Source organism: Aulonocara sp. 'chitande type north' Nkhata Bay, linkage group LG15, assembly GCF_057382095.1.
Source record: "Aulonocara sp. 'chitande type north' Nkhata Bay isolate Kocher_YH1m ecotype deep benthic linkage group LG15, A_spYH_male_GT1.1, whole genome shotgun sequence".
NCBI classification, from domain to species: Eukaryota; Metazoa; Chordata; class Actinopteri; order Cichliformes; family Cichlidae; genus Aulonocara; species Aulonocara sp. 'chitande type north' Nkhata Bay.
The window spans coordinates 7,716,659-7,744,054 of record NC_141358.1 but is presented as its reverse complement, the minus strand read 5'-3'; the positions used below and the strand labels follow the sequence as shown (position 1 = coordinate 7,744,054).

Genomic DNA, 27,396 nt, shown 5'->3' with positions numbered 1-27,396 from the left:
ATGGACAGCTGGAGGAAGATGAAACATTCTTTCAGCTTCTGCATCTTTTTTGTAGTTTTATCACACCATGGTACCAAATCCTTCGAACAGGCCACAGCAGAAGGCGACATCATTATTGGAGGATTGTTTCCGATTCACGAAAGCGTTAATGTCACTGTGAATTATGATGGCAGTGAAAACCAGATATGTGACAGGTGCTGTTACTCTTTAGCAATGAGTGTCAAAGTGTGTATTAAATTAGGGTATATTTGTATATAACATATCTGATTGTGTCATGCAGGTTTAGCACGGCTAACCTGGTCCAGTCTCTGATAATGGTGCAGGCGCTGGAGGAGATAAATCAGAAGCAAGAGTTGGGGAACCTCACCTTGGGATATCTTATACTTGACTCCTGTGGTGACGTTACTACCTCCCTGAGAAAAATCCCGTCCTTTATGAGGGGAAACTGTGAGTACTCTGAGGGGGAAAAAAGTGAAAAATATGAGAATTTTCTGGCTAGTCGGTTTGATTAATTCCTTTGTCTTAATTGTAGTTTCATAAAAGTAATATTATGTACATGCTGAAAAGCTACACTTAGTCAAATTTACACCTAAATAAAGATTTTTGCCCACAGTTTAGGTAAATGTAAATGTAACTGTTTGTAATCCTACTGTCTTAATATAAGTTAATGTAAATGCCAGTAATTGTGTCACTGAATACATTTTTGCAGGTAACACTAGTGCACAGCAGTCTTCCCCTGTCCTTGCTGTCATTGGTGGTTACTACTCAGAGATAGCCATAGCAGTTACAAGGCTACTCAACCTGGAATATATACCCGAGGTATGACTGACTATTTGGGTCTATTATGATTATGATGATGATGATGATGATGATTAGTAGTAGTAGTTATCACTGAATGTAAAGTCTATTAATCAAACAGCAGCAGCTATTATTCAGAGAATGGATGAAATGACCTGATATACCTTTCCATTCTGTACTCAGCTAACAAGCTGTGATAATACAGTGCTTAATTTTTTCAAACTTGTTGTAAAACATAACCATAAATATCCTTGCACTGTAAAAGAATGAATGCAGGCAGAATATGAAAAGCATGTTTCACTTGTCCAAACAATGTTTTGTGATTATTTCCACAGATAAGTTATGGTGCAACCTCTGGCCTTCTAAGTGATAAAACCCGTTTTCCAAGCTTTATGAGGACTGTACCACAAGATAATCACCAAGCTCGTGCCATCTCCGAGATTCTTGATAATAATGGATGGACTTGGGTCGGTGTGCTGACAACCGATGGTGAATATGCTCGCTATATAACTGAGCGGCTCTGGTACTATACAAACCAAAAAGGCATCTGCTTCGCCTTCACCTCTGTTCTTCCAGATAATTTAAATGATTATTTGCTGGGAAAGAGCATTGAGTCTACAGTCAAAACCATCATAGATAATGAAAACGTCAGTGTCATTGTGTCCTTCGCGAAACCTGACCATATGATGTATATTTTTCAAAAACTTCTCAATGATCCTCAAGGAACAAGGAGAATTTGGTTGGCCAGTGATATTTGGTCACAATCACCTGAAATACTGAATACAAAAAAACATACTTTGAGTGACATAGGAACAATCATTGGGATCACTTTTAAATCTGGAAACACAACCAAGTTGAAGCGATATCTCGATGACCTTGATGAAAATCCAAGCCACCACAACAACCCATTTTTAAAGCAGCATGGGTCAACTTCATCGGAGAAGTTAAAGACTATGATATATCCATCTGCTGTGTTCAGTATAGAACTGGCGGTTAAAGCAATAGCTCAGGCTGTTGAAGACCTCTGCACTGAGAGAGACTGCAAGACAAAACGCCCATCCCCATTGGAGGTAAATGCTCTCTCTCTCTCTCTCTCTCTCTCTCTCTCTCTCTCTCTCTCTCTCTCTCTCTCTCTCTCTCTCTCTCTCTCTCTCTATATATATATATATATATATATATATATATATATATATATATATATATATACACATACATACATACATACATACATATGACAGAGATCTCAGATCTCAAAACCAACCAGCTTATCTACACCATGGCAGCAGTGACCACTGAGATGCTTGGTACAAGATGGGTGGAAGATGAACAGCACAAGGAGCAGTACCCTCCATGGAGAAGGAGGCTAGAGGCCAAGATGCAGGACTGCAGAAAGGTGATAATGAAGAAAGGGGTGCCTAAAATTGCAGCAAGCTGTGCAGACCTGAGGCCTTAAAAACTTAAAGGCGAAGACTCACAGCCTTGTCAATAAAGCAAATGGAAGGCCACAACCCAAAAAAGGCTCAGTGGCTAGTTGATTTAAGAGCAAACCACATCTCCCTGAACAGGATCCAGTGACCATCACAGATGCAGACATCTAAAAAAAGGGTCCCTAGTATGAAGAGTTGAACAGCACCAGGGCCTGACATAATTCATGCCTACTGGCTAAAGAAGCTGACTGCACTTCACGAGCATCTGGCAGCATAAATGAACCAGCTGCCAATGGACGAGAGACACCTGGAATGGCTAAACGAAGGCTTGGACAGTAGAAGGGACCTGTCCCATGCAACTACCAGCCAATAAGACAAGACCATACTCACCAAGCTGTGCACTGCCTGGATGCCATGCCATGGATCCTGAAAAGTCTGGATTAAGAACTGATGAAGTAAGACCTTCATCAGGAATACAATGTGGCTGGGGGAAACAACTGATTCTGATTCTGATTCTGAACACTAGAGACCAACTTCAAGCCAATAGCACAAGTTTTCATCAAGTCTCCACTGCTGTTCTGCATGGGCTGAACCCCCTCAGTGAGATCATTAAAAAGACTGGCTATGGATTCCGACTATGGAATGGAGTAGTCAATAGCCACCTCTTCTACATGGATAACATCAAGCTGTATGCCAGTAGTGAACGAGACATCAGTTCACTGATCCACACCACTTGATCTACAGCAATAATATCAACGAAGCTTTAGGAGATATAGCTCCTCTCTCAGCTGGGCCAGTGACCTCCACACTGGGTGAGTGGCTTTGGCAGATTCCAGGAACAACATCTGAGATCTCTGTCCAGAGAAATGCAGTCCTAGAAACAGCAAAGATATTGCACAGAAACCTCAAGAACCCTAAAGCTCCCTCCACAGAACTCTCAAGCTGGAGCTTCAAGAAAAAAAAAAAAGATTGCAGGAGAAATGGGGTATATATAGTAGTTCTACCAGCCTTCACTCCCCATGTGTATCAGTCAGCCTTGGCCACTCATGATCATGTCACTGGTTCTATTGTTGGACTACTTTTGATAGATACTGACTACTGCAGACCACGAAAAACCCACAAGAGCTGACATTTTGGAGATTTTCTGACCCAGTCGGTTAGCCAATTTTTCTTGCTTTTAATACATCAACTTTGAGGACAAAATATTCACATGCTCCCTAATACATCCCACCCACTAATAGGTCCTATGATGAAAAGACATGTCTCTGGTCATAATGTTGTACCTAATCTGTGTGTATGATGTTTTGTCCTGTCCACTTTAGATACATTATTTTTAATCAATATTTTCACACACACTGCAATTTCAGTTACGAGGAGCCCTATGGAAGGCAAAGTTCCACATGGATGGGAAAAACTATTCATTTGATCCCCATGGTGACCTCAACACTGAATACGATATCGTCCTATGGAAGCAGACTTCAGAGTCTCTAGACGTAAATGACATTGTAGCTCGCTACAGTATATTGCAAAATAGCCTGACGTTCATCTCGCAGGAAACAAAACATGCTTTCTACATTTACATTGTAAGTAATAACTTGCCCTCCACTGTCAAATTGTTTTATTCTTCTTCCATTCATTCATTGTTTTTATTTTTAGATATTCACATTATCTACAGTCAGTGTTGGCAGGATTAATATATTGTTGGACTCATTGGTGGTTCATTCATAAGCCATGTTGAATTGATATTTAAAAAAATATTTAAGATGTGTAGAAGATGAATCTTACCAATTCTGGTGATTCACTAAATATTACTCTAATGCTATGCTGATATTGATATTTCATATTTAAAGAAATCACTGTTGATTACCATGTTATTTGATACAGACTTTGGGTTAAATTATTAACTCTTGCACTGTCAAAGGTCATAATTTGTCTCTCTACTGATTTTGTGAATGAAATTAAAGGCAATCTGATCATACTTAGTTGTGCTAATATTGGCATACTAAAATGATAACCTAAGTATTTGAAAATTACCATTATCATCAGCAAGAACATAGGTTTATTTTATTTGTCATATATTTATCAATGTCAATACTCAATTTAAGGAGTTTTTCTTGAAAACTGAATGACTGTGTGTACTGGATTAGCTCCTCAGTTTCTTTTTTACTTTCCTTCCTTGTTTTTTTCTTGTTCTTGTGTTGTTTAAGAAGCAGTTAGCATATAAAAACTTGTGTGTTAGAATAAAGAGAGTACACTATACAGACTGTAAAAAAAAAATCATGATTCTTTCTTCTCTCAGGGAAACGTGACTTCCAGGTGCACAGACAGCTGTCAGCCTGGCTACAGTAAGATTTCAGTTTCGGGCCAGCCTCGTTGCTGCTATCAGTGTGAACCCTGTGCTGAGAACACCTTTTCCAATACCACTGGTATGTATTATAAAAGAAACAGTAAACTCCATTTGTATCAGTTAACTGTAAAACTACATAAAAGCCAAAATAAGTGTTTGGGGCAGGGATAGCTCAGTAGGTAAAGTGGTCGCCCCATGATCGGAAGGTCGGCGGTTCGAATCCACTTAACGGCTACCCTGAGGTACCCCTGAGCAAGGTACCGTCCCTACACACTGCTCCCCGGGCGCCTGCTTAGTGGGCTGCCCACTGCTTCACTGAGTGAATGGGTCAAATGCAGAGAAAAACAAGTAATTTCCCCATGGGGATCAATAAAGTATCCATTATTATTTATTTAAAATGCTTATATTGCAGTCTATTGCATTGACAGTTCAAGGAGTTTGAATCCAACTTACATATTCTAATGATCTTGTTTTCTTTCTTTTCAGATTCGGAGAAGTGCAATCCTTGTGAAAAAAACTATTACTCCCTAAAAGGCAGTTCAAAGTGTTTGCCAAGAAAAACTGATTTTCTGAAATGGGGTGATGTATATCTTATTGTGCTGCTGTCTTTTACTTCTTTAGGAGCAGTGCTTACCATTGTTGTTGGGATCATCTTCCTTGCACACTGGAATACCCCTGTTGTGCGCTCATCTGTTGGCCCAATCAGCATCATTCTCCTCCTCTCCCTTATGATCACATTTACTAGTGTTATATTATTTGGTGGTCCACCCAATAGCTATCAGTGTCAAGCACGGCAGGTGGTGTTTGGCTTGAGTTTTACCTTGTGTGTCTCCTGCATCATGGTCAAGTCCTTTAAGATCGTCTTAGCCTTTGAGTTTGACCCGGTCATTCAAAGTGTGCTGAAGAAGCTCTACAAGCCTTACCTCATTATTGCAGTCTGCATGGCAGGTCAAGTGGTTATTGTTACAACGTGGCTTATACACAGTCCTCCAACTGCTGACTCAGAGATCACACAGAACAACATGAAACTGATGTTTTGTAATGAGAAATTAATTCCTGCATTTGGAGCCATGCTAGTCTATATTGGCCTTTTGGCTCTAATCTGCTTTGGTGTTGCTTTTAAGGGACGAAAGTTGCCTGACTGTTACAATGATGCAAAGTTCATCACTTTTGCAATGCTCATTTACTTCATCTCCTGGATCATGTTTGGTCCAGTCTATGCCAATGTCACAGGCAAGTACATTCCAGCAGTGGAGATGGTTGTTATCCTCATCTCATGCTACGGCATCTTGTTTTGTCAGTTCTTCACAAAGTGCTACATTATTCTGTGTAAGAAGGAAGCAAACACAGAGAAATCATTCCGCCGGGATATTAGGAATTATTCCAGGGATCACAAAGGCAGTGAGGATGAGCTGTCATCTAAGGGAATTCAAAACCCTACTTTATCTTTATCTTTGGAGTCATTCCCAAATTCCCAATTTTCAGACTCAATCACTGATTGGAGTTCCACCAGGCAGCCTAGTGATTCCTCAAACTCTCTCTCCCCAGTCTCGAACCCACAGCAAAACATACTTCAGAACAACCTAAATTCCTTTAACACCCTAAAGAGAATTTCAAGCTTGCCAACATCACTAATAAAATAATTCACAATTATTAAGAAGGCAACATAATGTTTCGAATTGCAGCACAAAGTGGAATAAATATGAAAGTCTGTGCATTTTTAGGACTGCCACTAACATTTTAAGTAATGGATAATAAGCACATTATTTTCTGATTCATTCAATTAGTTTGTGTCTTAAAATTTGTAATTTCCAACAAATTGTAATGTGTTTGGTCCACACTGTTGATGTAAAAATCCCCAAAACTGATAATATTTAGTTGATTTCAACAATTTTAGGAATTGACAGCATTCTGCATCTTTAAGTAGATGGATTGACTGGTTCGCAGGAGGATGCTTGCAAAGCCACTACAGACTGTTTATCCATTCATCCATTCTCTTCTGCTTATCCTCATCAGGGCCGTGGGGTGTGCTACGACAGGGTACACCCCGTACAGGTCACCACCCAGATGCAGTGCTAACACATAGAAACAACCACTCACATTCACACCTGTGGACAATTTAGATTCACCAGTCGGGCTTGCTCAGAGTGGTATGGCTGTAAGCTTGCAGACTGTTTGGTATTCTTCAAATCATCATTATCTTGCAGATTTATTGTTCTATTATTCTGGAATCACTGACTCGTTGAGTCAGGGTTAAAGGTCAAAAAGATACAACACAATAAATATAAAGAAAACTTTTTAAAATGTAAAACATTTGAAAACTTGTAAGCATCTTTCTGCAATTCTGTAGGGCATATTTGTTGGTGGTGCCTTTTAACATTATGTTGATGATTTACTGACACAGATTTGTTACATATTTGAATTTGATCATGTATTCTGTTATATTTTTGTATCTAAAGGCTTAGTGACTATATATAAGAAATACACATATACACTCACCAGCCATTTCATTAGTTCATCAGTTAACTCTTTTCCGGACAGTGTTGGGAACCCTTTTGGCTAACCATAGAGATGGTTGAGTGGGAAACCTGTTGGATTAGCAGTTTTTGAAATACTCAGATAAACAACCATGTCATGTTCAACGTAATTTAAATAATCTTTCTACCCCATTCTGATACTTGCTTTGAACTTCAGCAGGTCATCTTGACCATGTTTACATGCCTAAATGCCTAGAGTTGGTGAAAAATGATTGGCTGATCAGATGTTTGCATTAACAAGTAGTTGAACAGGTGTACCTTATAAAATGGCCTGTGGGTATATATGTAAGAGAATAACTTTTAGAATTTTTTTTTTATCATCTGCTTGTATTCAGTGTATTCGGTTCTTAAAGAGTACTTCAATTCCTTATAATTGTTCATTCTTTCAGTGTTTCAGCCAAATCCTGAACTTCAACAGGTAACAAACTGATGAGCAGGCAGCATCCATTTCTGTGTTCATGTTGCTACAGTAGAATCACTGTGGTGATTGGTTTAAAATGTCTCTTTGTGCTGGTTTTCATTTTCGCTCTGTGTTTTCAACTTGTGTTCATACCTAAATCCTTACTACTAATCCTCATTAGGATCAGGATTTGTGTTGGTGTGTGGGACTTTAGTCTCAGGTGTATATTGTTAAATGGTAACTATGAGACAATGCATTGCAGATAATGACCAATGGAGACCGGGAACACCCCACAAGAGCTTCAGTTCTGGAGATGCTCTTACCCAGTCGTCAAACTATCATAATTTGGTCCTTCTCAAACAAGCTCAAATCTTAGGCTTGACAAAATGTTCACTTGCTCCATAATATATCCAACCCACTAACAGATGCTGTAATGAAGAAACAATCCAATGTTATTGACTTCACCTGTCAGTGGTCATAATGTTATACCTGATATGTGTATGTTTGTTCTTTCTTGAATCAATTAAAAGGAGAGTTTGCCAGACGTAGAGTTTATATTCCTAAAACCCTGCCCCTACTATCTGCCGCGGGAATTCTCAGTTGTGTTTTTGGCTATTGTTTACATTCAGCCACAAGCTAGCTCCGCAGCAGCGCTCGGCAAACTCCATGACGTCATCAGCGCATTAGAGACAACTCATTTAGACGCTGTTTTTATCGTCACTGGTGACTTTAATAAGTGCAACTTATGGACTGTACACCCAAAACATCACCAACATGTGGCCATTCCTACCCATGACAAGAACACCCTGGGTCATGTCTACAGTACAACCCCACATAGCAAAATTGGTATGGCCCGGATCTGGCCCACACAATGTGCTTACTCATGGCCCACATACCGCAAAGAATGACGGCCCTTTGGTGGCCCAGATCTGGTTTGCCAGAGGTGGCCCATACATGCTTCAAGACCACAACCCTCAATCCGTCTCCCCAAGAAAAGCCCAGCCACCTGCCTAAATGACTACAAACCAGTTGAACTCACTCCAATCATTGCAAAATGCTTTGAGAGAGTGGTGCTGGCCTACATCCAGAGAAACATCCCAGACACTCTGGATCCCCTGCAGTATGCCTACCGGGCCAAAGGGTCCACGCCAGATGCCATCGCTGCTGCCCTTCACTATTCCCTCTCCCATCTGGAAAACAAAGACTCATCCATCAGGGTACTTTTTGTTGATTACAGCTCCAATTTCAATACATTCATCCCTAACAAACTCACTCACAAGCTGGCAACAATCGACCCACACCCCACCCTCTGTGACTGGCTACAGGACTTTTTGACTGGCAGGCCCCAGTCCGCCAGGATCGGCACCAGGACTTCAGCCAGCATTATTACAAACACAGGCGTTCCACAGGGTTGCGTCTTCAGTCCCATTCTCTACACCCTGTACACCCATGACTGTGTCACATCCAACAAGGACAACACCATATTGAAGTTCGCAGAACCAGCTTTAGATACCTGGGTGTCTACATCACTGAGGACCTCACCTGGTCACTGAACACCACACAGCTGGTCAAGAAGGCTCAACAGCGGCTGTACTTCCTGAGGAGGCTGAGGAAATTTGGTTCGTCGGGCAAGATCCTCAGCAGGTTCTACAGCTGCATTGTGGACAGCACATTGACCAGCTGCATCACTGCATGGTACGGCAGCACTACTGCTGTGGACCGCAAATGCCTGCAGAGAGTGATAACAACTGTGGAGAAGATCATCGGGACCCCGCTGCCCTCTCTGCAAAGCATCTACCATCACAGAGTCCAAAGGAGAGCTGCCTCCATTCTCAAAGACTTCACACACCCCCAACATAGACTGTTCACTCTTCTGCCCTTGAGACAAAGGTTTAGAAGTGTGAAATCCAGAGCATTCCGACTCAACAATTCCTTCTTCCCCACTGCTATCAGACTCTTGGACAGCTGACCTATTTTTAACTATAATAATAATTTGTGCACATCAGGCACATTAAGCCAGCACATTAAGCTCATAGATATTTTGAACACACATCCATTTCAAGCTTAAATTTGTGTCTTTATTTATTTATACTGTTTTTATTTATCATTTCTATTTCCCTATATTAACCGGCATTTTTGTGTGGACAGCAAAGAAAGAATTCCATTGCACAGAGAAATGCTTTCTTAGCACATATGACAATAAATGCTTTGAATCCTTTAATGTGGTATAAATTAAATGTTTATCTTCAAACAAGCTTCAGCGTCAGCATCATCCACGCCTGCAGCTTCAGCTTCAGCATCAGTCTTGCCTGGTCCAGCCTCTGCGTCTTCATCCTCGCCATTGCCAGCAGTGCCAACACCTGCTCCAATGCCTGCAGCTTTCACACCATCACCGATAGCGTCACCATCCGCAGCTGTCACGCCGCCGTCTAGTCCAGCCTCTGCTGTCTCTACAACGCTGTCCGATCCAGATCGGCTTGAACCACCTCGCCTTTGCCGGCCACTTTCCAGGCCTTTAGCTGGATGTCATCGCCATCCGGGGGGGGGGCCCTAAACAAGGTCGTCGCCACCACTGCCTTCCGCGTAGCCGGCCTCCAGTTCTTTCTAGTGTGACAGATATATGTTTTACTGCCCTACTTAAAAAAAAAAAACCTAATACAAAAATATTTGAATTATTCTTTACTTGAGTAAAAGTACTAATAGTATACCAAAACTAAAAAAAATTTAAGTGAAAAACTCATGGAGAGGATTATAAAGAAAGCCTCTTTTGCACTCACCACTTCATTAGGTACACCTGTTCAGCTGCTTAAGTTAAATATCTATTCAGCAAATCATAATGCAGCAAATCAAAGCATTTAGGTACACATGGTCAAGACACCGGCTAAAGTTCAAACCAAGCATTGGAATGGGGAAGAAAGGAAATATAAGTGACTTGAACATGCCACAGTTGTCGGTGCTAGATGGGCTGGTCTGGGTGTTTCAGGAACTACTGAATTACTGGGGTTTTTCCCACACAATTATCTCTACGGTTAACTGACTTTACAGCTGAAAAAGAGGAGATATTCAGTGAGCAGAAGTTCAAATAACCTCACAGGCTCGTCTGTTTAGTGATCAGACAGAATGGCTGACTCCATTAAGAGCAAAGGAAAAGGAGTGCGCATATATTTTAATGATGACCAGTGTACATCTACAGACATTATCACCATGCACTGAACTCCTGATATTGGATATCTGGTACTGAAATGCTGACCATTCTACCCACCAAGAGAGTTTCGTGCGGTCTTAATCACAGCTCTTTATGTTCCACTACAAGCTAATACTAAGTTAGCTCTGCATGATACCATTAACAACTGGCTGAGCAAATATCCAGAAGTAGGTGTGATTGTAGAAAGAGACTTTAATTAGGCATAGTGAAAGACTGTAATGCCCAAACTGTATAACAATATACATTTCTGAAAAACGGGAAAAGAATATGACGATCAGGTTTACACCAGCATCCTAGCAGCATATAAAGCTGTCCTATCTTGACACCCTAGCCTCCCTGACCATCTCATCTTGAATTAAGTCCATCATATAGACCTCTATAGACCATGGCCAGCTGTACAAACTGTCCAAGCCTGGAGAGAAGAATCCATTTTACCGCAGCAGGACTGATTTGAAAAGACAGACAGTGTTGTCTGTACAGCGCTTGAAGAACACAGCTCTTCTATTCTGGCATGTGTAGCCTTCTCTACTGACAGCTCAGACGCCGCGCCTTGTTGTCGAGGCATAATTTTTGGTTTGGGAACACTGATGGTCTTAACCACCAAGATCATCCATATTCCAAGACCAAAAATGATTGCTCGAGAGCAAGGCAAGGCCTCAAAGTTGGCTTACAGTAATGCCCAAAGAGAGCTAACGAATAGTATTAAAAAAGACAAATATCCTGGGAGGAGCCTGACTTATTTTAAGGTGCTGAACCAACTTGCAGTTGTGTTCACTAAGATCTTTAACCTGTCCCTGTGAGAAGTTGTATATGGTACTATTGTCCCCATGCCCAAGGAACAAGGAAGCAGTCAGGTGTCTCAGTGATCATTGCCTGTTACTTTGACATTGTGGTGGACCACTGGAGGGCTCCAATCACACAGTTTACAGGAAGTGTTGTTGCTGTGTTTTGAAGGTAAAAGTATTCAGTTGTGTGGTGATGAGCAATAAAGGAAGTGTTAATCGAGAGCTCTGGTGCCGTCTGTGTTTATGTGTTTGCGATCGTGGCTCAAGAGTTGGCAGTTTGTCTTGTAATTGGAAGGTTGCCGATTTGAGCCACGGCTCCGACAGTCTCAGTCGTTGTGTCCTTGGGCAATACACTTCATCCGTTGCCTACTAGTGGTGGTCAGAGGGCCCGGTGGCGCCAGTGTCCAGCAGCCTCGCCTCTGTCAGTGCGCCCCAGGCCGGCTGTGGCTACAATGTAGCGACGATTGGGCGACGATTGTCTTTGTGCCCATGGACTGCTGGTCGATGTCTCTAACAGATGCTTAATCGATGCCCTGTGCTTCTCTTCAATACCCTGTTTCACTTGGGCCATTGAGCCCCTGAATCAGGCTAATTTAGTGACTTTGGGGAATGTTTTTCAGCGTTTGTTTTTTGAGTTTCCTTCACTGACTGTTCCGAATTTCTCGAACATGGCAATGGTGTTTGCGCATGCACACTGCCTCGACCCTGCGAAACTGTCCGTCGCTCGGGAGGAGTTTGCGGCCATGGAGCGCCTCGGCATTGTACAGTCCTCGAATAGTGCCTGGGCCTCTCCGCTACACATGGTGCCCAAATCAGATGGTTGGTGGTGGTTGTGCGGGGATTTTTGCCATTTGAATAATGTCACGGAGAACGACCGTTACCCCATTCCCCATATCCAAGAATTTTCCACACACCTTGCCAGCACCTCGATTTTTTTCTAAAATTGACTTGGTGCAGGGGTATCACCAGGTTCCTGTGCCGAAGACGTTCCCAAAACTGCTGTAATTACCCCTTTCGACCTGTTTGAGTTTTAGCGCATGGCGTTCGGCCCGAAAGGCGCTGCCTAGACTTTTCAGCGGTTGATGGACTCTGTGTTGTGCGGCCTGCCTTTCGACTTCATGTACCTTAACGAAATATTGGTGGCCAGCTGTTCTGAGAGTCAGCACACGTCCCATCTGCGTCAGGATTTTCAGTGCTTGGCGGCACACGGCCTGATTGTAAACCTTCCAAGTGCCAGTTCAGGTTGCCCGTTCTGGATTTCCTGGGGTGCCACATTTCCGCTGAAAGTGTGGTTTCGTGTCCCATGTCGGTGAAAACGGTGCAGGAGTTCTTGGGGATGATCAGTTTCTACAACTGCTATTTTGTAATACAGCACTGTTGGGTTTTTTTTTTTTTTTTTTTGAGCAGACAGCTAGGAAATTAGACAATGGGGATCAAAGGAATATCTAAAGGAGAAACCCATGCAACAAATCTGGTTTTACCTGGTTAAATATAGCCTCGGAGAGACATTGCAGATAAAACAGCTCTTAAAACATTTTAGTCAAAAGCCTCTTAGGCTTACCTACCTCATACCTGACTCCTGTGGTGAAGTTACTACTGCCCTGATACAAACCAAGGCCTTCACAAGGAATTACTGTGAGTACTCAAGATGAGAAATGTCTCTTGTTATATACAGTAGACCTTATTAATTACATTTTTGGGATCACTCGGGAACATAGCATATTAATTGTAAGATATGTAATGGATACAAAAATGGGCACTTGTGCAAAAGTGTGAAAATAAAACACATTTACTTTGGGTAGTTAGCTAGCTTAAACACAATTCACATTTTAACAAATTATATAAAATATAAAATAAAGGGAAAAATCATTATGAAACAAGCTGCTGTGGCTCTGCTTAAGAACTGTGACATATAATAGTACTATTGGGTATTCAAAAGGCAACTGGAAATATGTCTTTACACTGACACACTGAATAGGAACTTATATTATTTAGTATAATCCAAATAATATAAGTCTCTGTCAGTGCGCCCCAGGGCAGCTGTGGCTACAATGTAGCTTGCCATCACCAGTGTGTGAATGTGTGTGTGAATGGGTGGATGACTGGATGTGTAAGGCGCGTTGGGGTCCTTAGGGACTAGTAAAGCGCTATACAAGTACAGGCCATTTACCATAATCTAGAAGAACAAAAAAAACATGTTACATGTCTGAGTCATGACCCGTGAGCTGGTGGCCTGAAAGAAATGCTTCATCTGGTTTTGCAAGATATTAATGCACATTATCCATGCTTGGGTAAATGGTTCAGAACAAAGCTTCAGCAGGAAAGAAAATGAAACTCAAAGTACATTTGAAAAAGTAATGAAAGGCTAAAGACATTACAAACACACCAAGGCGTATCGGCTTACATCTTTTGGCATGTTGAAAAACAAAGACACAAACAGTAATTATAGAGTAATTATAACTTCACTCACCACAGGTGTGCAGCTCTGATTACAGGCACCATTGTCTGTCACTTGCAGAAGCAATGACGAGTTATGCATTTGCCCAGTCTTTAAGGCCAGTAGGAATAGAACTGAGTACATTTATACCCAGAAAATTGTGCCATTTAGAATTTAATGACATCATGACTCAGAAAAGATAGGACAAAGCCATGTTTGCCCCTGTGTAGCACTATTCTATGAAACAACATCCTGTAAATGTCTGGGAGTTATAGAGACCAGACATTTTACCAGACAGAGACCTGGAATGTTGGAAGAGGAATGTTATCTCATTCCTAGAAGGCAGAAACTGAACTCAAAGAGAACCACATAAACCAGAGACAATAAATTTAAAAAGTAATGAGGTAAGTGGAAACTGGTGCAGAACACAGGTAATCTAAAAACTAATCACAGAGGACATGACAATGGAAACAGAACTAAAGCTTCAGTGAAAAAGACTATCAAGGCAAAACAGGGAGTAAATTAACACAATGAACTTGACACAGATGGGAAAGGCTAACAAGAATAAGATACTAAACCAGATAACCTAAAGCAGAATGCTAACTGAAATCAGCATGAACTGAAACAGTTTCTTGAAAAAAGTTTCTTAGTAAAGTCTCGATTAAATAACCATGAACAATCAAACTAAGAACTAGAAATGGCACGATGCCAATTTTTTATGTCCGATACCGATACCGATATCATAAATTTGGATATCGGCTGATACTGATATGAATCCGATATAGTGTGTTTTTTAATCAATAAAACTGTTTTTTTAATATCTTGCTGCATTTTGTATAAGTTCATACTCAAATTTAAAAAACAAACAAACACTAAAGCTATTCTGTTATACCTGTATGCAAAAAATACACTGCACCCAAAATATTTCATAGTTCAGCAATACTGATCAATCTAATAAACTTAAACCTACTCCATCTTCCCTATTCTGGTATTTTAAAGAGTAAGCAACCTAACTAATAGGGTTGGAAACTCCCAGCAAAAAAAATAGGGAACCACCCCCCACCGCATGATGCTGCTGTTGTTCAGCCGCTGGTTTCCTTTTTCTGGCGCGAAGTGGGCGATAAACAAACAACAGAGACGGACTCGTGACAGAAAAGCCGATCAGCTGATCATTGATCAGTTTCATGATTGAAGTAGCAGCAGGAGAGGGAGAGAGAGAGAGGCAGTCGCTCCATATATCGGTTGTTAAGCTTAACGCTGGAATGCTTTACAAACATTCAGAGATGAACTTACACACTTGCTTTACTTCTCTCTGGGATAACCTTCTCGGAGATGAAATGCCAGTTTGGTAGCGAGGCTACAAATACTCAACCAGACCGCTGACAGGTCTCACACGCCACAGCCGCCTACGGTTATGAACCGAGTTATGCCATGTGGCAAGTTTTGTGAGGTGCTTTTTTGATATTTAATGGATCGGATTACATTTTTTTATTTCTCTCCGATATCCGATCCAGTAATTTAGGTCAGTATCGGACCGATACCGATACGTAATATCAGATTGGTCCATCTCTACTAAGAACCAAAGGGAATATTAAATAATAAAGAAGAATTTCAAATGTCAACAAAATGAAAGAGTCCAGGATCATGACACTGGATAGAGGCATACAGTATATTTCTTTAAAATCCTTGAGAATTGATAGTGCCTTTCAGATATCTAAGCTCCTCATACTATCCAATCTTTAGGTCTGACATCACTGGCTCCAAAGTCAAACAAACACTACAACATTACTGAGAGTTAAAAACTGTCTAAATTCTTTTATCTTTAATAGAATTATCAGTGTGGAGGTTCTACCAGGTGTAACAATTAAGTTTAGCATCCAGGCATCCATGAAAATAGAATTTATCAAGTTAAACAGAGTTAGAAGTTAGCAGGGAGTTACCTTGCTAATTTCCACCTTAACATAATATACCATGTTCTGACTGAGGAATTCCTGAAAAAAAATTATGATATTCCCATATGCAATGTTCAGTATTGAGCTGGCAGTTTAAGTAATAGATCAAGCTGTTAAAGTCCTCTGTACTAACCGGAACTGTTGGAGGTAAAAGCACACAAAAGCAAACATAAATACACAAAATAGCTTGACAGAAAATCCTTTAACACTATCTAATTATGTTTCCTATTAATAATGAAGCATATAAATGCTAAGACTTGGCAGAAACCCAGAAAAGAGCTAAAAGTAGAGTAGATGTTGTTCTTCTATTCATCAAATGGCCAGAAACACATCCTATATTCAAAATCTTATTTGCTAAAACGCTTCTCATGCCTGCTTTATGTATATTATTTTAATATTATTTTTCCACATTGTGCAATTTCAGCTATGACAAGCCTTATGGAAGGCAACATTCCATATGAATGGAAAAGACTATTCATTTGATCAGCATGGCGACCTCAACTCTGGATATGATATCATCCTATGGAGGCAGATACAAGATTTTTTGGATGTGCACGACATCGTAGCTCATTACAGTATAGAGCAAGAGAGCCTGTCTTTTACCTCACAGGAAACAAGACATGCTCTCAGCAGTCAGATAGTAAGTATTTCCCTCCACTGGCAAGTTATTTGATTTTTCCAATATTCATTCATGGTTATTATTTTCAGGTTATCTATAGTCCATGTTAGCAGGATTTGTCATCAATATTGGACTGACTTGGAAAAAAAAGGGGGCTGAATTTCACCAACTCTGGTGATTTGCTGCATGCTACTCTATTGTTTTGCTGAGACTGTAATATGCCATCCTTAGTTAAATCTCTTGACAGCTGCTCTGATCATTTTGTGAATGGTCCATCCCACTTAAAATTAAAGGTAGTACCATTAGACTTAGGCTACGTTCACACTGCAGGCGAAAGTGCATCAAATCCGACTTTTTTGACCCTATGCGACCCATATCCGATCATGGTTTGACAGTGTGAACAGCACAAATCCGGTCTGGGTCACTTTCGTACGTGGTACTGAATCCGATACATATCTGATGTTTTAGAAAGCGGCTGCTGTTTGAATGGTCATGTCGCATTAAATCCGTCTTCTACGTCACTGACACAAGACAGACGCCAATTATCAGCACTGGAGAAGACATTGCGAACGCTTGCTGGCCATCCAGTGAAACTGTTTGGAAGACAACGTTGGAGAAACGTGAACATTTCATTTGTACTGTATAATCTGCAGATTCTGACAGAAATCTGCGACTATCCTTTGAAGCACCGCTCCTCTCTAAAACAGCAATAAAGATAATTATTAGGCCATATCTAAATGACAAAGTAACTTAGAGCAAAATTGGGAAACGTAAAGTCCGAAACAAGTCTTTATATTAATGTCAATCAGTCAAACAATACTGTTTGGTCTGGGTCTAAACAGAGCGCGTTGTGTGTGACGTCTCCTTTTGCGTCTTCTTCTTTTGGGGGCCGCTTTGAGCATTCACACTAGAGCACGTTTGCTGTCACATTTTATTTGTAGTGTGAACAAGCGCACAAAAAAATCAGATTTGATCAAAAATTCGGAATTGAGCATTAAAACCTGCGGTGTGAACGTAGCCATTGTTGCATGCTATATTCAGGGCTACTTGTTGGCTACCTTTTAGCATGCTAACATTTTGTTTGTGTAAGACGTAGCACAACTCCAACATTACGACAAGCAAACAGATTTAAATTGACAGTCTGTTATAATTCTGTTTTATTTTTAATACAGGGGTATCAGCTGGGTGTACATCAAGTGCTTTGATTGTCAGCGTTGTGCAAACATGTGTTGCACTGTTTTCATTTTGATGTGGTGAGACGAAATACCTAATGGGAAAGTAAATCAATTTGCAAATAAGTACAGCAATCCCTTTTAGAGATGATGTCATGTTTAAATACATATAATAAATCTGAGTATATGTTATGGTTAAATGGTGCAGAGGTAATGTAATTACCAGATCAACAACAGATTGTCAGTTTATGAAGACCAAGGCTGCCCACATTAGTAAAATAAATTAATAACATATGGTTTATTAGAATAAACACATTGATAGATCTGAATATTAATCTAAAACTGAGCTTTACTTAAGAATTATCTACTCCTGAATCTGGTCTCTGCATAGTACAGTGCATCATCTCTTAGTTGAAAGAAACCAATAAAGACTTTGCATCTGGTTGCATTATTTTTTTTCCAAGTTTCCTCAATTTCCTTCTTTATTTGTGTAATTGGCACCGAGATATTTGGTTATATGAAAATAATTGTGATTTTGTTCTAGAGTCACGATATTGTCATAATTATCCAGGCTTTCTAAGAAATGTGTAGTGAAACTAGTGTTCAGTCCACTGAATAGATCTATGAATGTGACTGATAGCGTCATGCTTCTGTTTAACTTCCACTTTACTGTGTGTCGGTTGCGTAATGTGGTTTCTTGTCTCATTAAAAAAATTACTTTGATTTCACAATTTTGAAAAGCAAATTATGACTTTTATCATTTCAAACAATATTATGATTTTCCATAATTCCCTGTGGCCACCTTGCCTCAGTTTTTTTTCTTTAAACCAAAGTTATTCTCGCTGTTGTACAATTCCACTCCAAGTCTTTCCCACTGAACGTCTTATACAATGTGAACCTTTACTTAAATGCGTTCAGTTTTATGTATGGTGAGATTGTGTATAGGCTACTTAATAAAGAAAAAAGTCTTGGATTATGTAGTATAAGTTCTACCATCAGAATCTTTATTTCCTATACAGTATCAAACATGTGCATTCAATGACTTCGTGATATTGCCCAAATTCTTCCTCTTTTTTTTTTTTTACTACAGATGTATTTTTGTTGTATTTAATGAAGTAGTTCTGTGTTTCTAAGAAATTTAGCATTTTTAAAAAAAGCATTGCCCTCTAAAATATACAATAGCGCAGTAGCATTGTGAAGTAATAAAAATTTCAAATGTAGCACAAGTACCTCAGAACTACAGTTGAAGACAGAAGTAGAAGTCAACAAAGAGCAGTAAACTGAGGCTACAGTGACTAATCGTAAATGCAAGTGGGTGACACCTTTTTGCCATTTAGGAGTGTTAAGATATATTTGTACATATATGTGTACAAATATGACATAATAATGCTGAGGAATTATTGTGTGAAACTTTTTAATGGGGTGGCATGGTGGAACAGTGGTTGGCATTGCTGTCTCACATCAAGAAAGTCCAGGGTTTGAATCCAGGCTGGGGCCTTTCTGTGTAAAATTTGCATGTCATCCATGTGTTTGCATGGCTTCAATCCAGTGATATGTATGGGGGAAGATTAATTGGTGATTCTGAATTGGGCAAAGGTGTAATTGTGAGCATGAACAGCTGTCCACCTTTCTGGGTTAGAACTACAACAGCCTGGTGACCTGTACAGGTTCTACCCTGCCTCTTGCTCCATGTCAGCTGGGATGGGCTCTCGCTCAGGTGTCCCTGAAGAAAAGTGGAAGGCAATTGATGTGTAAGCACAAAATTATACATTCTCTAATTCAAACCAACAACAGCTGTCAAATCAATGTAGTTAAGTACAGAAATATAAAAACCTATATGAATTTGACACTACTTTATATAACAAAGTTTTACTTGTAATAATATAATAAAAATCTCAAATGTTTTGTGGGGACAACAAAGTCAGAAAAGCAGCCAACAGACACCAGGCAGGGCATGTAAACAAGTAAGAAAACTTTTGATTTGCAGACATACATGGCGGCTAATATATCAGAGCCTTTTTGCTTCCTTTGACTGCTATAGAATTATTTTTAATCCTCCTGGGAAAATACCTGGTATTGTCTTGCTAAGTATCAGATGCATAATATGTCAGTATTACATAACAGTACAACCACTGATAATACTTCGACTCAATTGTAACCAGAGTTGTCAAAGTGGATATATGTTGTGTAACAAAACTACAGCTGCTATAGTCCGAATAATTCATAAATCACTTGTTTTTTATAGCTCACAACTGTGAAACCTGTCAAAAATAATTACCAGGAAAAGTAAGTAAAGTAAATGGAAAGTAAAAGGACATCCCATTTCTCAGTGACATCGAACCCCATGTGACCAAAAAAAGAAAAGAAAAGAAAAAAAATGAAAGAACTGATAGTATTTCAAGTTCAAGAACTTTAACCACACCTCTGTCTTTTGCAGGAATGCTGAAGAGATACACACAAATTATTTTTCAGAGCAAGTTTTTGAAGATTCACTCATTTACACTCATAAGAAGCACACGGGGAAGATGAAAAATTCTTTCAGCATCTTTCTTGCAGTTTTATCACATCACTTTTCTGGTACAAAATGCTCCAATGAAGCCACAGCAGACGGTGACATCATTATCGGAGGATTGTTCCCGATTCATGAAAGCGTTACTGTTACTGTGAATGATGATGGCCGTGAAAACCGGACATGTGACAGGTAATACACATACACAACTGATCATTGTACACATTTTATTAGGGTATATTTATATATAATATATCTGATTGTGTTGTACAGATTTAGCACAGCTCGTCTGGTCCACTCTCTGATAATGGTGCACGCACTGGAGGAGATAAATCAGGAGCGAGAGTTGGGAAACCTCACCTTGGGATACCTCATACTTGACTCCTGTGGGGACGTTACTACTGCCCTGATACAAACCCAGGCCTTCATGATGAGAAACAGTGAGTTCTCTCGGGGATAGAAATCTGCCTTGTTATTTGAGAATCATTTTTGACACGCAATAGTTCTTACTAATTGAATTTTCTTTGGAGATCATCATGGGAACATAGCACATCAACTAAGAGAGATAATGGATACTAAATTAGGCATTTGTGAACATTTTCTTAAAAGTTGTATATTTATATTTATATTGGTAACTGGTAATTATGGGACCGTGCATTTCAGGTAATTTTACAGAATCAGCAGGAAGTAATGTAGTAGTGTAACGAATAGTGTAGCAAATTACTTTCTCTGGCTTGTAATTAAGTGTTGTTCTAAATTACTTTTAACAAAAGTAAAGATTTATACATTCTTTGTCTGTGTATTCTCTTAAGTTACTCAATGTGAATAATGTATTTGGAATACTTTGGATTACTTGATATATTGTCATGCTTTTTAGCTTGTTAGCTGGCGTTAGCTGAGGTTAGTTCAGAGACCGCAGACTATTAGACTTGATGGATAGTATTAACAACCTGCTAGCTGCAAATAATCATGTGCAGTTCTGAAAGGAATACCAACTAGATTTTGAAATCTTAATATAAAATTAGTAACAGTAGGGTGGACATTAGGTAAGACAGCACTTCTTGCAGTGATCTGATATAGAAAACAATGTCTGTATCAGTAAAATGTTTTCTTTCTGCAGGTTGTCATGCAGCCTGTAATCCAGCCTTCAGTAATAGTAATAAATCACACAGCAATAGTACATCGAAGATACTGAAGTGGCACATAACCCAGGTAGCTACCACAACTATGACAAGGTAGTTGCAGTAGGGTAATGTTAGTTTTTAAAAAAGAACTTACTTCCAGGTGTTTCTTTAGGTTGGAGTATTTTCATGCTGAGAGCAGCTTGGTTGCTGGCAGACAGAGTTTGCATTGCACTCTCAGATTACATCCATTCCTTTCTTTGTGAAGTGGTGTTGGAATTTCCAAGTAAGAAATCCATCCCTGCCTGTGCACTGCTGGCTCTGTTGTGTTGGCTCTGGGTTCATTGTGTAACTGACGCCACCAAAATTAACAAGGCGCTTACATTAGAGCCTCTTGTTGCGTGTTTTGTTTGGATTTCCGGCAATATGTGGAATTACCAAAATTAGAGAAGGGATAGCCTAACATATGAAACAGAAAAGACCGCCGTGCAATCATGTATTTCAACAAAGTAGCTGTATTTTAATTATGACTTATTTGAGCAGTAACTGTAACTGAATACAGTTACTCATATTTTGTATTTTAAATATGTAACACCAGTACATGTATTCCGTTAGTCCTCAACACTGTGTGTGTATCAGTTTAAATGAAGGTAATAGTATCAGTTAATTCATTTGTAGGTAATAATCGCCAAGCTTGTGCACAGCAATCCTCTCCACCTGTCCTAGTTGTCATTGGTGATTACTACTCAGAGATATCCATAAGCGTTACAGGTCAGCTCCATCTGGAGTACATCCCTGAGGTATGACCGACTTCTGAGGTTATGTTACCTAACCCTAAATGTAAAATCAATTGTACAAACATTAGCAGCTAATATTTGGATGATACATTTTGCATTCATGGATATGATGAACAGCAAAAAAAGACAACAAAAACGCAAATAGTATAGCTTAGCAACAAGAATTGAAAATAGGTGAAACAGACACACTTAGTCTAAAAATGAATGATATATGTGTACAGACAGAATATGAAATGTTTGTTTCACTTCATAATGTTTTGTGATATTTTCCACAGATAAGTTACGGTGCAACTTCTGGTTTCCTGAGTGATAAAACCCGTTTTCCAAGCTTTATGAGGACCGTACCACAAGATGATCACCAAGCTTGTGCCATTGCCCAGATTCTTGATCATTACGGTTGGACTTGGGTCGGTGTGGTAGCAACTGATAGTGAATACGGTCGCTATATAACTGAACGCCTCTGGCATCATGCAACCAAAAAAGGCATCTGCTTCGCCTTTGTCTCTGTTCTTCCAGATGCTTTAAATGATGAATTGCTTGAAGAGAAAATTAACTCTACAATCAAAAGCATCATAGATAATAGAAATGTTAGTGTTATTATTTCCTTTGTCAAAGCTTACTGTATGATAGATATTTTTGGGAAACTTCTCAAATATCCTCAAGCCAGAGGGAAAGTTTGGTTGGCCAGTGATATTTGGTCACAGTCACCTGAAGTACTGAGTTCTCAGAACTACAAATTGAGTGACATAGGAACAATCTTTGGGATCACTCTTAAATCTGGAAACACAACCAAGTTTGAGCGATATCTCGATGACCTTGATGAAAATCCCAACCACCACGAGAACAACACATTTTTGTCTAATTTTTTAAATGAGCATGGGACGAATTCATCAGAAGAGTTAAAGAAGTTGATATATCCATATGCTGTGTTCAGTATTGAGCTGGCAGTTAAAGCAATAGCTCAAGCTGTTAAAGACCTCTGTACTAACCGGAACTGTAAAAGACAGCCCTTACAGCCATTGGAGGTAAAAGCACAGAAACACATAAACACATACAGCACAGCATATTAGAAAATCTTTCAATACTAAGAAACTATATTCATTATTTTCTATTAATACTGAAGCACATAAATGATCCACAGAGGCGTGTCAGGTCTCACAGAGGACCTGACTTACCCATTAGTATTGAAACATCACCAATCTTCTAACTATATTCTAAATATATAATTCTATAGGTGCTATAGACATGAAATTCTTTCCATAATTCATAATCCAATTCCATGAATTAACTTATGTGTAATAATGAGAAATGACACAGGAATAAAATATTGAACACGCTTACTGAGATTTCTTTAATACTTCGTACAAAAGCCTTCATCGGTGATGACAGTTTGTATGGAGTCTAGTCGCATGCATTGCTCAGGTGAGATTTTGGCCCATTCTTCCACACCAGTTAAATCCTGGAGGTTCAGTGAACTCTGAGCTTTAGTTCTTTCCATTGATTTTCAACTGGATTCAGGTCAGGTCATTTTAGCACCTTTTTTTTCTGAAACCTCTGTAATTATTTTCTCCAAGCCATCAACTTGTCCCCATTTCAAGAGTGCCCAAAGAAGTACTACTGTTAATGTTTATTCTTAAACATGATCAATTATTAATCGGCTATGTACCACAGGCCTTCAAATTGTTACTTAAAAAGTCATCATGTGACCCAGCTGTCTTAGCTAATTATAGGTCAATCTCCAGCCTTCCTTTTATTTCTATAAAGAGTATTTGTAAAACAGCCGAAAGATCTTCTGCAGAGAATTGGTTTGTTTGAAGAGTTTCAGACAGGTTTCAGAGCTCATCATAGTACAGAAACAGCTTTAGTGAAGGTTACAAATGATCTTCTTATGGCCTCTGACAGTGGAGCCATTTCTGTGATTGTTTTGCTACACCTCAGTGCAGCATCTCACACTGCTGTCCATAATATTTTATTGCAGCAATTGAAGCGTGCTGTAGATATTGAAGATGCTGTGCTGCAGTGGTTTGAATCATATCTTTCTAATCTAATAGAGTCCATTATGTTCATCTAAATGGAAAGTCCTCTTCACACACTAAGCTTAATTATGGAGTTCCACAGGGCTCCATGCTAAGACCAATTTTGTTTACATTATACATGCTTCTCTTAGACAGTATCATTAGAAGGCATAGCATACATTTTCAATGCTATGCAGATGACACCCAACTTTATCTATCCATGAAGCCAGATAACACACACCTATTAGTTAAACTGCAGGAATGCCAGGAAAGACATGAGGACCTAAATGAGCTCTCATTTTCTGCTTCTAAATTCAGATAAAACTTAGGTTATTGTACTCAGCCATAAAAAAAAGAAATGGCATTGAAATATTGTACCTAACCAGATGCTTACTCTGGATGGCATTACCTTGGCCACCAGCAACACTGTGAGGATTCTTTGAGTCATTTTTGACCATGATATTACCTTCAATGTGAATATTAAACAAATATGTAGGACTGCTTTCTTCCATTTGTACAATATCGCTAAAATTAGAAATATCCTGTTTCAGACTGAAGCTGAAAAACTAGTTTATGCATTTATTGCTTCTAGGCAGGATTTCCAAACAAACTACCTGAAAAGTCTTTAGTTGATCCAAAATGCCAAAGCAAGAGTACTAACAGGAATAGAAAGAGAGACCATATTTCTGTCTTTCTATATATATATGTTAAATCCAGAACTGAATTCACATTCTTGAATAATCAGGTCGCATCTTCTCGTAATGACTTTATAGTACTGTAGCCCCCGATTAGAGCACTAGATTTCATTTCTTTGCACGTGTTGATTGGATGAGTTGTTACATCTGGTGAGAATTCCATGTAAATAGCACCTTTAGAAATATATTTAATTTGTAAACTAGTTGCATGTTCAATACTTATTTTACCCACTGTATATTTTTGTGTATATGTATTGTACTAGATATTGAACAAGTGGCCAGAAACACAATCCTCGATAAATGTTAATTTTTCTAACCGCTACAGGTAAATTATTTTTAATTTGTGTTTTCAAAACTTCAGCTACGAAGAGCTTTACGGAAGGCAACGTTCTACATGGAGGAAAAAAGTTATTCATTTGATCACCATGGTGACCTCAACTCTGGATATGATATCATCCTGTGGAAGCAGACTCAAGATTCTCTAGATGTGAACAACATTTTAGCCTATTACAGTATAGAACACCAGAATCTGACTTTCACCTCACAGGAAACACAACAGGCTCTTCAGAGACACATAGTAAGTGTTTACCTTTCACAGGCAAGTTATTTTACTCTTTAACTCTTTTATTACACTATTCTTTTATCATTGGTACTGGGTTCCATTATAATAGCAAATATTGATATGCTAACATGCTAACTTAAGAGTTTGCACATGGCAAAAACTGCCATCATTGAGACTTTAGTCTCTTTTTCTGTTGATAATGTATATGTTAGTGTGTAAAAACGTGCAAACCCTTGTGTCTAAGAACAGATGGTATATGCCACACTGATTTAAAAATAAAAGGGTGGGGGTGGGGTGGGGTATGATTTCATATGGTCAGTAAATAAAATTGACGGCCATGATGGTGATTCTTTCCTCTCTAAGGGAAATGTGACTTCCAGGTGCACAGACAGCTGTAGGCCTGGCTACAGGAAGACTTCAGTTACAGGCCAGCCTGGTTGCTGCTATCAGTGTGAACCCTGTGCTGAGAACCAATATTCCAACTCCAATGGTGTGTATTACAAAAACAACTCCTAACTCCATTTGTGTTGCAAACTGCAAAATATTATGAAAACAAGTGTTTTGAAATGCTTATATTACACAGTCTGTTGCATTGACAGCTCAAGGAATTTGAATCCAAGTTAAATATTCTCATGACCTTTTGTCCTCTGTTTCCAGATTCGGAGACATGCCATCCTTGCAAAGAAAACTATTACTCCAAAAACACCAGTTCAGTGTGTTTACCCAGAAAAACTGATTTTCTGAAATGGGGTGATGTATATCTTATTGTGCTGCTGTCTTTTACTTCTTTAGGAGCAGTGCTTACCATTGTTGTTGGGATCATCTTCCTTGCACACTGGAATACCCCTGTTGTGCGCTCATCTGTTGGCCCAATCAGCATCATTCTCCTCCTCTCCCTTATGATCACATTTACTAGTGTTATATTATTTGGTGGTCCACCCAATAGCTATCAGTGTCAAGCACGGCAGGTGGTGTTTGGCTTGAGTTTTACCTTGTGTGTCTCCTGCATCATGGTCAAGTCCTTTAAGATCGTCTTAGCCTTTGAGTTTGACCCGGTCATTCAAAGTGTGCTGAAGAAGCTCTACAAGCCTTACCTCATTATTGCAGTCTGCATGGCAGGTCAAGTGGTTATTGTCACCATGTGGCTTGTACACGGTCCTCCATACATTGACTCAGAGATCACACAGGACAACATGAAACTGATGTTTTGTAATGAGAAACTAATTACTGCATTTGGAGCCATGCTAGTCTATATTGGCCTGTTGGCTCTCATCTGCTTTGGTGTTGCTTTTAAGGGACGAAAGTTGCCTGACAGTTACAATGATGCAAAGTTCATCACTTTTGCAATGCTCATTTACTTCATCTCCTGGATCATGTTTGGCCCAGTCTATGTCAATGTCACAGGCAAATATCTTCCAGCAGTGGAGATGATCGTTATCCTCATCTCATGCTACGGCATCTTGTTTTGTCAATTTTTCACAAAGTGCTACATAATTTTGTGTAAGAAGGAAGCAAACACAGAGAAAGCGTTCCGTTGCAATATTAGGAATTATTCCATGGATCACAAAGGCAGTGAGGATGAGCTGTCATCCAACAGAGTTGAAAACCCTACTTTATCTGCATCAGTTGAGTCACAGGATAACTGGAATTCAGTCACACCGCCCTGTGTTTCCTCAAACTCTCTCTTTCCAGTCTCAAACTCATGGAATAATGTCCTTGAAAACAACCTGAAATCCACTAAGAAGACCCTACAGAGATACAATAGCTTACCACCATCACTAATCAAATGATTCACAATAGTTAAAAAGGTATTCAAACAATTGGAGTGTAAAGGGGACTAAATATTAGAGTCTATGCATTTTTAAGTCTTTAAAGTTGTTTATCAAGTTGTTGAACATCTTTATCGCCATCTTGTGCCAGTAAAAAATGTGACATCATCCAGGTTGGTTGGTTGGTTGCAGCTAATAGACTTACATTAATTTATGTTATCTAACTAGTGACAGAACCAATAGTTTGGT

The 27,396-nt window shown here is 39.4% G+C and overlaps 2 protein-coding genes across 2 annotated transcripts; both read left to right on the top strand.

The window, feature by feature from the left end:
* Positions 1 to 6,426, top strand: LOC147312424 (G protein-coupled receptor family C group 6 member A-like). The gene is made up of 7 exons (XM_086264032.1): positions 1 to 194; positions 281 to 447; positions 710 to 819; positions 1,134 to 1,868; positions 3,593 to 3,808; positions 4,525 to 4,651; positions 5,059 to 6,426. The coding sequence occupies exons 1-7, from the start codon at positions 1 to 3 to the stop codon at positions 6,213 to 6,215; spliced, it is 2,706 nt and encodes a 901-aa protein (XP_086120158.1). The 3' UTR covers positions 6,216 to 6,426.
* Positions 6,427 to 12,167: 5,741 nt separating this feature from the next.
* Positions 12,168 to 27,168, top strand: LOC147312423 (G protein-coupled receptor family C group 6 member A-like). Its single transcript, XM_086264422.1, has 10 exons — positions 12,168 to 12,318; positions 19,319 to 19,430; positions 20,117 to 20,380; positions 20,462 to 20,628; positions 21,960 to 21,965; positions 22,003 to 22,109; positions 22,382 to 23,131; positions 25,178 to 25,393; positions 25,742 to 25,868; positions 26,036 to 27,168. The coding sequence occupies exons 1-10, from the start codon at positions 12,168 to 12,170 to the stop codon at positions 27,166 to 27,168; spliced, it is 3,033 nt and encodes a 1,010-aa protein (XP_086120548.1).
* The last annotated feature ends 228 nt before the right edge of the window (positions 27,169 to 27,396 follow it).

What these genes read in the sequence shown, in the direction of transcription:
- LOC147312424 (XM_086264032.1), top strand. Translation starts at nt 1, where the DNA reads ATGGACAGCTGGAGGAAGATGAAACATTCTTTCAGCTTCTGCATCTTT. An exon ending in AACGCCCATCCCCATTGGAG is followed by an intron (nt 1,869 to 3,592) that starts GTAAATGCTCTC and finishes CTGCAATTTCAG; the next exon opens with TTACGAGGAGCCCTATGGAA. An exon ending in CACCTTTTCCAATACCACTG is followed by an intron (nt 4,652 to 5,058) that starts GTATGTATTATA and finishes CTTTCTTTTCAG; the next exon opens with ATTCGGAGAAGTGCAATCCT.
- LOC147312423 (XM_086264422.1), top strand. Translation starts at nt 12,168, where the DNA reads ATGGCAATGGTGTTTGCGCATGCACACTGCCTCGACCCTGCGAAACTG. An exon ending in GAAAACCGGACATGTGACAG is followed by an intron (nt 20,381 to 20,461) that starts GTAATACACATA and finishes TGTGTTGTACAG; the next exon opens with ATTTAGCACAGCTCGTCTGG. An exon ending in ATCTGGAGTACATCCCTGAG is followed by an intron (nt 22,110 to 22,381) that starts GTATGACCGACT and finishes TATTTTCCACAG; the next exon opens with ATAAGTTACGGTGCAACTTC.